The sequence below is a fragment of the Chiloscyllium punctatum genome, chromosome 29 (assembly GCF_047496795.1).
Source record: "Chiloscyllium punctatum isolate Juve2018m chromosome 29, sChiPun1.3, whole genome shotgun sequence".
Lineage (NCBI taxonomy): Eukaryota > Metazoa > Chordata > Chondrichthyes > Orectolobiformes > Hemiscylliidae > Chiloscyllium > Chiloscyllium punctatum.
Genome location: NC_092767.1, coordinates 59,702,754 through 59,715,026, shown reverse-complemented (window position 1 = coordinate 59,715,026; position 12,273 = coordinate 59,702,754). Strand labels below are relative to the sequence as shown.

The window sequence follows — 12,273 nt, the reverse complement described above, 5'->3', positions numbered from 1 at the left end:
GAATGAGGTGACAGTTTTAATTGCTTGTAGGTTCTGCCGGAGAACCACCACCTGCCATGATGATTTGTACCTGCATTAGCATTTGTTCATCAGGCAGTGTTGCACCAAGTGTCATCACTGTCCCATGGCTGCGATCTGGATTTACTGATTTTTATTTGAAGAGAATGTGCAGTTTTATTTAATATATTCCTTCATCCAACAGCATGGGGATCCAAAAAAGAAGAAGAAGAAAGAAAAGAAGCACAAGCACGATAAATGCAAGGCAGATAAGCACAAACCTTGCAAAAAATAGCAAAGCGTGTGTAGGGTTACACATGACATCATCAGAATTGCTACTCCCCTTTCTTAAAGATGTCTGCTTTAAACAAACACATTATTATTCAGTCTCTGTTTCATAAAATGAATGATTAAATATGAACTGCATGATTATCTAAGTTTTACGAAATAAAGAATATATCTGAATAATCAGCATTTGTGATATAATTAGTTCAGAAATTCAAATTGCACAAAGGGCCAAATTTTCAGCAAAGCAAGTAGTGAGAATTGGGAAATATATATATATATTAATATATTAATCACACATACACCTCTCTCTTTTTGAAAAGGTTCCTTTTAAAACTTTATCCTCATCTTAAACCTGTGCCCTCCAGCTTTGGACTCCCCTATTCTTGAAAGACCTTGGCTATTCATCCTAACCATGCCCCTCATGGTTTTATAAACCTCTTATAAAGGTAACCCCTCAGCATCTCCCTATAGCTCAAAATCTCAAACCCTGAAAACAGCCTTATAAATTTTTCTAAACTCCTTCAAGTTTAATAACTTTCCTACAGCAGGCAGACCAGAATTGAATGTAATATTCCCAAAGTAGCCTAACCAATGTCCTATATAGCTGCAGCATGACATCCCAACTTCAAGACTCAATCCACTGACCAATAAAAGCAAGCATACCAAAGGCTTTCCTCACATACCACCTTCTGTAGTTTCTTATGGTCCTGGGCACAGCAATTACCATTCAAGGCCATTATGAACCAGTACAGTATGTTCTCAAATTTAGATTTCTCCAGTTTCCTCATTTCCCCTCCCCCTACCTTGTCTCAGTCAAATCCCTCGAACTCAGCACCGCCATCCTAATCTGCAATCTTCTTCCTGACCTCTCCGCCCCCACCCCACTCCGGCCTATCACCCTCACCTTGACCTCCTTCCACCTATCGCATTTTCAACGCCCCTCCCCCAAGTCCCTCCTCCCTACCTTTTATCTTAGCCTGCTGGACACACTTTCCTCAATCCTGAAGAAGGGCTTATGCCAGAAACGTCGATTCTCCTGTTCCTTGGATGCTGCCTGACCTGCTGCCCTTTTCCAGCAACACATTTTCAGCTCTGATCTCCAGCATCTGCAGTCCTCACTTTCTCCTCAGAGACTTCTCGATTGCCAAGGTATTCTACATTTATGCTGATCAATTTCAGTCCAGCAATGTCAGTGCACACAGATAGCTTTGCCATCATTTTAAGAGTACCAGTTCAGGCCATTAACATCGGCCACCATGCAGATAACGTTTTTATTTGCCACTAAGCCACGTTAAGGAAGCTTGTATAATGGTGGCATGTAGCAGCCACTCCAACTTTGGGGACAACTTGACTTACAGACCACTTCTCACAATTCCTGGATTGGATGGAGAATTGACACACCTGGATTGTTAGAACAAAGTTGTAAAGGAGTAATGACAGCACCGCAAACATATTCCCAAATAAACCATAGCAAACATGAAATCAGCATTCATCAAGGTTTCTTCAAGTTGTGAAACTTGGGAGAATGTGTGCTTGCATAATTAGATTTAAAATGGTCAATTTGCTGATGAGAATTCTCAGACTTTCATTCCAACTGGTTATATTAAAAATGTCTGGCTGTCTACTTGCTAATTGTTACTACCCAGCCACTAGATTTCATTCTCTGGAAGTGGCTGTCAGAACTCAATGATAATTAGCAAAAAAAAACTTTATTTCAAAAGATTTATGGCAAGAGGTTTAAGAAAATCAATGCACAGATAACAATGTACATACAAAAATGGAAGGACATCATATAATACTGCAAAGTTCGTAACATTCAAATAAACTGGTGACTATAATTCTGGTAATATTGATTACAGCTCTTTCACTAAAGAAAACACTAAATAGAATGCTGCACTATTTCATAAGACAAAGTTACATTTAAACATTCCCTTCTTGCTCTGCAAATGTATTGTTTCAATGTTGCAACTGCAGATTTTGTGCCACCATTTTTATCAACATTTCTGAATAGTGCTCTAGCAAAGCTGTCACCTTGCCATTCTCTGGAGTTTCTGAGGCAAAGAGAGAAATTGGCAAACAGTCTATGGAGTTCAAATGCTTCCTCGCAGAGGAAAATGCATCACACAAGATGGCCATCATCTTGGACTTGAGCTCTGGTGTACCTTCACTGGAAAGCACCTGTGAAGAAAGATTGGATTAGAGCAATGATTTTTAAAAAAAGGTTTCCTTCCTGCCTGACTGATAGTTCCTTAGACAAAATCTGTTACCTGATAGTTAGCCACAAGGAGGAGGAAGGCCACATGAGCCAGACTTATTGTAGCTTAGCTAAGTTTCACCTTCAAGTAATGGTAATGCATGAACATTCTGCAGTAGTAAGCTAAAGCAAAAAACAGGTAAACTTTTCCCCTTCTACCTTTGAGATACTGAAACTAAATCAGAATAATCAGATCTGAAACAAAAACAGAAATTGCTTGAGAAATTCAGCAGGTCTGGCAGCATCTGTGGAGAGAAATCAGAGTTAATGTTTCAGAGGTCCTTCAGTTCAGTTCAGATACTTCTCCAGTTTAGATGCTGCCAGACCTGTTGAGTTTCTCCAGCTATTTCTGCTTTTGTTTCAGTTTTCCAGTACCTTCCATCCTTTGTTTCAATTTAATAATTAGACCATTCAGTTCAACAGGGTGAATAGTCAAGGACCCTTTCCCTCCCAGGGTGTAGGGGTTCAAAAAATAGGTTTAAGGTGAGACAGAAAGATTTAAAAAGGGACTTAAGAGGCACATTTGTCAGAAGGTGGCGTGTATATGGAATATGCTACCAGGAAATGGTGGAGGTAGCTAGTTATTACATTTAAAAGGCATCTGGTTTAATAAGAAGGGTTTAAGACAAACACTGGCAAATGGGACTAGATGAATTTAGGATATCTGGTTGGCATGGGCGAGTTGGACCGAAGGGTCTGTTTCCGTGCTGAACAACTGTGACTTTTTGACTCATCTGATACATCAGACAGATATTCAATTGCTAAATGCACTTTGAGAACTTGATTAAGAAATTGTTCATGTATGAACTGGTTTTATTTCCAGATATTGAAAATGATGGAAATGGCGAAATCTATATATGGCTGCAAAATATTAACTAATATAGCCCATTCTACCAAGTGTTAGAATATTGCTTCAAAACCTCTTGGAATATTGTACACAGGCCTACTTTGTTGCAAATATTCTGCAGGATCTTTCAGGCAAAGAAACAGACCCAGTAGGTCTACATCAGTGTTTAGGTTTCACACTGTTCTTTTTCCACCATTCTTTACCTGACCCCATCAAATAATGTTCTTTTCCTTTAATACTTCAACCTTCCCTTTAAATGTACTCTGTTGGTCACCTGAAACGCAGCTTGTGAAAGCAAATTCAACTTGTCTTAATGAGGAAGGGTTAACTAATCAGGCCAGCTTCCTGCAATGTTAATTTGCTTAAGAAACAGTGAAGAAAAAAGGTAGCTTGAAATAGGAAAAAAATGTTGAAGTTAGTAAATGTGCACCTACCTTGTTGTACAGCTGTAAGGCCTTCTGCAAAGTGTCCTGAAGTTCTGTAACAACATACTCACAGTTCTCGACACTGACTGCGAGATCTGCAAAAATTAAGAAAAACATTCAAACATAAATTCCCATGGCTCCCTAACATACTAATAGCCCAAGTAGCATAAGAAAACATAACAAATGCAACTTATCGATCAGAAATAATTCAGAATCTGAATTGTTACAAATTTACATTGCAATATTAAACTGGAGGGGGGAGGGAAAACAGAGGTGTATGAAATTAGCTATGGAAGATTCCTTCTTTACGTCCCTATAAGAGTGGTCAATCCTAATTATACAAATAAATTCCAGGCGATAGATCATACATTAGTTCAATATTGAGGCTAACACATGATGAATGAAACAAAGACCGAAAATAGGTGGAGAAAATCAGTGGTTCTGGCAGGATCTGTGGAGAGAAAGCGGAGTTCAGAACAGTTCTGAAGGAAGATCAGTGAACTTGAAACTTTAATGCTGCTATTTCTCAAGCAATTTCTGCCTTTGCTTCAGTTTTCACCACCTACAATTCTGTTTTATTTCACATGTCAAATGGCTAATTGGGTGAAGCAAATCCATGGCTACTAAACACTGATCTGATCAAGATGTTATATCAATCATTCCTCTTTGAGGGAAGGAGTTTTCACAATTTAATCTGAAATTAATGTTCGGATTACTAGCATCTCTAACATAAAAGTGGTCTGAACACGAAAATATTTTGATCTATAGTCAGTTATAAAACTTAAAAAACACACTAGAACATAGAACAATACAGAACAGAACAGGTCCTTCGGCCCACGATGTTGTGCCGAACATTTCTCCTAGCTGAAGCACCCATCCATGTACCTATCCAATTGCCGCTTAAAGGTCGCCAATGATTCTGACTCTGCCATTCCCACAGGCAGTGCATTCCATGCCCCCACCACTCTCTGGGTAAAGAACCTATCCCTGACATCCCCCCTATACCTTCCACCCTTCACCTTAAATTTATGTCCCCTTGTAACACTCTGTTGTACCCGGGGAAAAAAGTTTCTGGCTGTCTATCTATTCCCCTGATCATCTTATAAACCTCTATCAAGTCACCCCTCATCCTTCGCTGTTCCAATGAGAAAAGGCCTAGCACACTCAACCTATCCTCGTACGACCTATTCTCCATTCCAGGCAACATCCTGGTAAATCTTCTCTGCACCCTCTCCAAAGCTTCCACATCTTTCCTAAAGTGAGGCGACCAGAACTGCACACAGTACTCCAAATGTGGCCTTAACCAAGGTCCTGTACAGCTGCAACATCACTTCACTACTCTTGATTTCAATCCCTCTGCTAATGAATGCAAATACACCATAGGCCTTCTTACAAGCTCTATCCACCTGAGTGGCAACTTTCAAAGATCTATGAACATGGACCCCAAGATCCCTCTGCTCCTCCACCTTACTAAGAACCCTACCGTTAACCCTGTATTCCGCATTCTTATTTGTCCTTCCAAAATGGACAACCTCACACTTGACAGGGTTGAACTCCATCTGCCACTCCTCAGCCCAGCTCTGCATCATATCTAAGTTCCTTTGCAGCTGACAACAGCCCTCCTCACTATCCACAACTCCACCAATCTTCGTATTGTCTGCAAATTTACTGACCCACCCTTCGACTCCCTCTTCCAAGTCATTAATAAAAATTACAAACAGCAGAGGACCCAGAACTGATCCCTGCGGAACTCCACTTGTAACTGGGCTCCAGGCTGAATATTTACCATCTACAACCACTCTCTGACTTCGACCGGTTATCCAGTTTTCTATCCAATTGGCCAAATTTCCCTCTATCCTATGCCTCCTGACTTTCCGCATAATCAAATGCCTTACTAAAATCCATGTACACTACATTCACTACTCTCCCCTCATCCACATGCTTGGTCACCTCCTCAAAGAATTCAATAAGACTTGTAAGGCAAGACCTACCCCTCACAAATCCATGCTAACTGTCCCTAATCAAGCAGTGTCTTTCCAGATACTCATAAATCCTATCCCTCAGTACCCTTTCCATTACTTTGCCTACCACCGAAGAAAGACTGACTGGCCTGTAATTCCCGGGGTTATCTCTATTCCTTTTTTTGAACAGGGGCACAACTTTCACCACTCTCCAGTCCCCTGGTACCATCCCTGTTGACAGTGAAGACGAAAAGATCATTGCCAACGGTTCTGTAATTTCCTCTCTTGCTTCCCACATAATCCTAGGATATATCCCGTCAGGCCCGGGGGACTTGTCTATCCTCAAGTTGTTCAAAATGTCCAACAATTCTTCCTTCCTAACAAGTATCTCTTCTAGCTTACCAGTCCGTTTCACACTCTCCTCTTCAACAATACGGTCCCTCTCGTTTGTAAATACTGAAGAAAAGTACTCATTCAAGACCTCTCCCATCTCTTCCGACTCAATACACAGTCTCCCACTACTGTCCTTGATTGGACCTACCCTCGTTCTTGTCATTCGCATGTTTCTCACATACGCATAAAATGCCTTGGGGTTATCCTTGATCCTATCCGCCAAAGATTTTTCATGCCCTCTCTTCGCTCTCCTAATCCCTTTCTTCAGCTCCCTTCTGGCTATCCTGTATCCATCCAATGCTCTGTCTGAACCTTGTTTCCTCAACCTTATGTAAGCCTCCTTCTTCCTCTTTACAAGACATTCAACCTCCCTCGTCAACCAAAGTTTCCTCACATGACCATCTCTTTCCTGCCTGACAGTTTCATACATATCAAGGACACGTCGTATCTGTTCCTTGAAAAAGTTCCACATTTCCACGACATCCTTACCTGACAGCCTATGCTCCCAACTTATGCTCCTCAGATCCTGTCTTACAGCATCGTATTTACCCTTCCCCCAGTTGTAAAACCTACCCTGTTGCACGCACCTATCTCTTTCCATAACCAAGGAAAGTCACAGAATTGTGGTCACCATCACCAAAATGTTCACCCACTAACAAGCCCATCACTTGTCCCAGTTCGTTACCACTAGTGGAAACACATGAGAAACAGAATCTTTGCAATACACAAAACACTTATGTGATTTGATGCTGACTTAGTGTTTCAATTTGTGTTGATTTCTGAGGCATACATGTCATTAAACTACAAGCCTATAAGATACAGGAGTAGAATTAAGCTATTTGATCTATCAGGTCTACACCACCATTCAATCATGACTGATGGGTTTCTAAACACCATTTCTCCTGTCTCTCCCCATAATTCTTGATCTCCTGACTAATCAAGAATCTATATATCTTAAATACACTCAATGACTTAGCCTCCACAAACTTCTGCGGCAATGGGATCCACAGATTAACCATCCGCTTGGCTGACATCCATCCTCATTTCAGCTCTAACGGATGGTCCCTTCACGGAGGCTGTGCCCTCAAGTCCTAGTCTCTCCAACTAGGGAAAACACTGTGTTCACATCCACTCTATCCAGGCTCATCAGTATTCGATAAGTTTCACTCAGAATCCCCCACCGCCCCAATCATTCTAAAGTCCATCAAGTACAGACCCAATGTCCTCAACTGCTTCTCAAATGACAAGCCTTTCATCCCATGGATCATTCTTGTAAACCTCTTCTGCAGTTCCTACAATAGGCCCAAAGCTGGCCACAATATTCCAAATGTGGTCTGACCAGAGCCTTGTACTGAAGAGGCTGTATATCTCTGTTCTTGTATTCTAGACCTCTTGAGTTGAATTCTAACATTACACTTACCTTCCTAACTGCTAACTAAACCTGTATTAAAAGTAAGAATGGCAATCTTATGGTGAGTCTAAGTGTACCTGGAATCAGATGAAGTCAGCCTCAACCAAAAAGGTTAGTGACTATCCCTGCACTGGAAATACAAGCTGAGTTTGATTTTTTTTCAGTTGAGCTCTTTTCCAGATGTTCAATTGATCTATTGGGAGATTAATCCCAGAACAGATGGGAATTAACTCTTTGCATCCTCCACATTTCCCTCCACTCCCACTAGAATAAATTATAAAGACTTTAAAGGCAATTCTGCTATTCATTGTTGAAAGTATTGAAGTCCATGGTAATTCATCTGGCCAGAATATCCACTTAACCACTTCAGGTGAAGTTTAAATATTTCTTTTAATTATGTTTAAGCATCAGGACAGTTGCAAACTAAACAAGGTTTGCACAACAACATTCAAGTATCTTAAGGTTATACACAAGTGCATTTTTGGACTGCAGGGCAGACACTGGTAGAAAGGATGGTCTGGCAGCATCTTAGCAGAAACATTCATCCTTGAACTGTGTAGATAACGAACTTCTGCAGTTCAGATAATTTAAATGGTAGAATGACATTGCAGTAAAAAGGCTATTAAATAGAAGGGTCGGGAAATGACAAACCAGATTCAAAAGCAACCAACAAAAATGAAGGTAGCCAAGAATGAAACAAAACTTCTTTCTTGAAAATTTTATTAAGATTTATTCTATTTATTGGTTTCAAGAAACATAAAAAAAAAACTTCTGCGAGTCAGATGCTTCAAACGTTGAAAATACATTTAAAAATTACAATACCTGCTTCATTGATAGGTTTCTCTTCAATCCCCATACTTCCTCTGAGCGATGCAGCAACGTCCTTCTGAAAGCCATTTCCTTCTGGGATAGTATTGGAATTACTGCTTACAGCATCTCTGTTGGGACTGATGCTGTCATGCTGCGGTTGTAAAGGAATTGAATTGCATGAGTGAAATTTTTCCAAAGTGTGCTCAGTGCCATCTGGAGAACTGTTACAGTGCTCTAAATTACCAGTAGCTTTCTTTAGAATGGTAAAGGAGTTCATGTTTGGGATACTCCCATTCTCCTCGTATTTTTCACAAACATTTTGATCAGTTTTAGCCAAGCTTGCTGGCTGTGTGGGTGTGACTGCTGAGGTAGATAGCCGTGTAGAATCCTGACCAGCCCGCAGCTTTTGTTTGACCTTTGTTACAGCAAAACCATTAGCTATTGGAGGAGGCATTAGCAGTCTGTCAGTGTGTATTTTGGAAAGGTCCAATGTCAAGTTAGCTCTAGCTTGATGGTTTCCATAAGACAATGTCTGTAATGTCTCTTTTGGTGGATTCTTTTCTTTAAAGTTTTCATGCGGATTATCTTCACTTGGAGTGGAACCTTTCATTGACTCTGTTAAATCTATAGTAGACACCGCTCTGGAATTGGGCAAACTCGTACCTCTGGACTGTCCTAAGGCTTTCAAATGCAGGTTTTCTCCCATTGATACGCTTCGTGACATTTTAGCCTTGAAACTGGCAGTTGGGTGCATGTAGGAGCGAGATTTGCCAAGTTTGTTCTTAGACATCTCTTTACTGAGTGTTGCAGCAAGCATGTCCATTTTAATACACAGTGAGTGTCTTTGTTTGGTTTCCTCACTCACATGCACATTCTGCAGACTGGACTGAGCTGCTGCTATGAATGAATCAGATGATGCCTGTTCTTCTAATTGAAAATGAGCAAGAAAAGAAATGTAAACAAATATTTAGTTCATGTACTTGCAATAAACCTTCTGAAAGAGAGAAATGAGAATAAATTATTTTATTAAGGACATTCACTTGGGAGGATCATACCAAGGGGATATTAATTATAGAATACCTCCAGGATGAAATCTTACCTCCTTGTACCAGGTCAATTACTGAGGCTGACCGTTTACAGAGGGGGCTTCTTCCATTATTTGGTGCTGTATCTTTCACCTCCAAAGCAAGAGATTTCTCAGCGCTTGAACTCATTGATTCTATATCCCATTCACTTCTAATATATTCTCTCTCTACAGTTTGATTCATCTCTTCATTTCTAAGGTGTTTTGTCCCATCGAAAGATGACTCCAACTCCGATCCATGACTGTCTATAAAAGGGTTAATTTCAGCACCCAATTGCAAGGACTTGCAACATGCCTGTGAGGGGAGGCAGAGAAATGAAGAAAAGAAAGATTTACAAGTTCTATTCCCACACTGCCTCCAAATACCCCGAACTATATCTTCACTTGGGCTGCAATCGCTCTTTTCCGATCATGGTGCACCGGTGAGCAGCACGGTGGCACAGTGGTTAGCACTGCTGCCTCACAGCGCCAGAGACCCAGGTTCAATTCCCGCCTCAGGCGACTGACTGTGGAGTTTGCACGTTCTCCCCGTGTCTGTGTGGGGTTGCTCTGGTTTCCTCCCACAGTCCAAAGATGTGCAGGTCAGGTGAACTGGCATGTTAAATTGCCCGTAATGTTAAGTAAGGGGTAAATGTAGGGGTATGGGTGGGTTGCGCTTCGGCAGGGCGGTGTGGACTTGTTGGGCCGAAGGGCCTGTTCCCACACTGTAAGTAATCTAATCTAATCTTACTTTCAGAGCTGCTTCAGAATTACCTACTTCACTTTCAAACAATGGAAAATTCTGTCATATCACTCATCCATATCGGTTCTTTTATAAAAAGACCGTTAATTAGCTTTTATCATGATATAATACTGGAATTAAAACAGCATGCCCTCTACTTGGTTCAACATACTTCCCTAGGATGCCATCCTAAGGCACTTCAGAATCTTGTCTGCACAACTAGAACTTTTCGTTTATCCAGATACATGCTTAAGACCATAAGACATAGGAACAGAAATTAGGCCATTGAGTTTGTTCTGCTATTCAATCATGGCGGTTAAGTTTCTCAAACCCATTCTCCTGCTTTTGCCTCGTAACCCACGATACTCAAGAACCGATCTCAGTCTTAAATATACTCAGTGACTGGCCTCCACAATCTTCTGTGGCAGTGAATTCCATAGATTCACCATTCTCTGGCTGAAGACGTTTCTCCTTATCTCTAGTGTAAAAGGTCTTTCCTTTACTCTAATGCTGTGCTCTTAGGTCCTAGTCTCTCCTACCAGTGGAAACATCTTCCCAACATCCACTCTGATCAGGCCATTTAGTGTTCTGTATGTTTCAATTAGATACCCCCTCATCCTTCTAAACTCCATTGAGTATAGACCCAGAGTCCTCAAACATTCCTCATATGGTAAGCTTTTCATTCTTGGGACTATTCTTGTGAACCTTCTCTGAACATGCTCCTGGGCCACCACATCCTTCCTCAGATATGGAGCTCAAAACTATGCACAATCCACCAAATGTGGTCTGACCAGAACTTTACAGAGCCTTAGAAGTACATCCTTTCACATTCAAGTCCTCCCAATATAAAAGCCATCAATGCATTTTCATTCTGAGCTACTGACTGAACCTTCAAGTTTACCTTGAGAGAATCCTAAAACTCCCAAAGTCTCTTTACACTTCAGACTTCTGAATTTTCTCCCTATTTAGAAAATACTCTATGCTTCCATTCTTCTTTCCGAAGTGCATGATGTCACACATTCCCAAGTTCTTTGCTCACTCTCCTAACCTGTCCAAATCCTTCTGCACTCTTTCTCACAGTCTCCTCAATGCTACCTTCCCTCTACTTAACTTTGTAACATCTGCCATCTTAGCCAGAATGCCCTCAGTCCCTTCATCCAGATTGTTAATGTACAAAGTGAAAAGTTGCGGCCCCAACACTGAGCCTTGTAGAACACCACTTGTCACCGGCTGTCATCCTGAGAAGGATCCTTTTATTCCCACTTTTCTGCTTTCTGCAAGACAACCAAATTTCTATCCATTCATTTTGCCTCTAACACCATGGACCCTTATGTTACTCTAGATCCTCCTGTGCAGCACCTTGTCAAAGATCTTCTTGAAGTCTAGGTAGATAACATCCATTGACTCTCCTTGGTCTTACCTGCTTATTACTTCCTCAAAGAATTCTAGCAGATTTGTCAGGCATGACCTCCCCGTGATGAAACCCATGCTGACTTTGCCCTATTTTACCACACACTTCCAAGAACGCAGAAATCTCATCCTTCACAATGGATTCCAGGATCTTACCTATGACCGAGGTTAAGCTAATCAGTCTGTAATTTTCCGTCTTTCACCTTACTCTCTTTTTAAACTGGGGTGTCATTTTAAACGATTTTCCAGTCCTCTGGGACTCTTCCTCATTCTAGCAATTCCTGAAAGATCACCACTAACACCTCCACTATCTCTTTAGCTATCTTCCTGAGAACTCTTGGGTGTAGTCCATCTAGTCCAGGTGATTTATCTACCTGCAGGCCATTCAAATTTTCCAGCACCGTCTCCTTGGTGATGGCTACCATACTCAGCTCTGCCCCCTCACTCTTGAATTTTTGGGACATTACTCGTGTCTTCCACTGTGAAGACTGACACACAGTAATTATGCAGTTCCTCAGCTATTTCACTGGTCCCCACTACTCTCTGTCTAGCATCATTTTCCAGCAGCCCGATATCCACTTTTGTCCCTCTTTTGCCCTTTATATATCTAAAGAAACTCTTACAGTCTTCCTTTATATTACTGGCTAGCTTACCCTCATATTTAATCTTCTC

At 41.1% G+C, this 12,273-nt stretch overlaps 1 protein-coding gene across 3 annotated transcripts in view; it reads right to left on the bottom strand.

Annotated features, from left to right (window-relative positions):
- Positions 1-1,978: 1,978 nt before the first annotated feature.
- Positions 1,979-12,273, bottom strand: part of LOC140454446 (mitogen-activated protein kinase-binding protein 1-like) — a 181,230-nt gene continuing 170,935 nt past the window's right edge. For 2 of the 3 annotated variants that reach the window (XM_072549189.1, XM_072549191.1), the window contains exons 28-31: positions 9,486-9,765; positions 8,399-9,313; positions 3,821-3,906; positions 1,979-2,463 (exon numbers count right to left, since the gene is read on the bottom strand). In XM_072549189.1, the coding sequence (XP_072405290.1) occupies positions 2,242-2,463; positions 3,821-3,906; positions 8,399-9,313; positions 9,486-9,765 (1,503 nt within the window). In that variant the 3' untranslated portion in view covers positions 1,979-2,241. The remainder of the gene's footprint in view (positions 2,464-3,820; positions 3,907-8,398; positions 9,314-9,485; positions 9,766-12,273) is intronic. The other variant, XM_072549190.1, reaches the window with a different exon arrangement.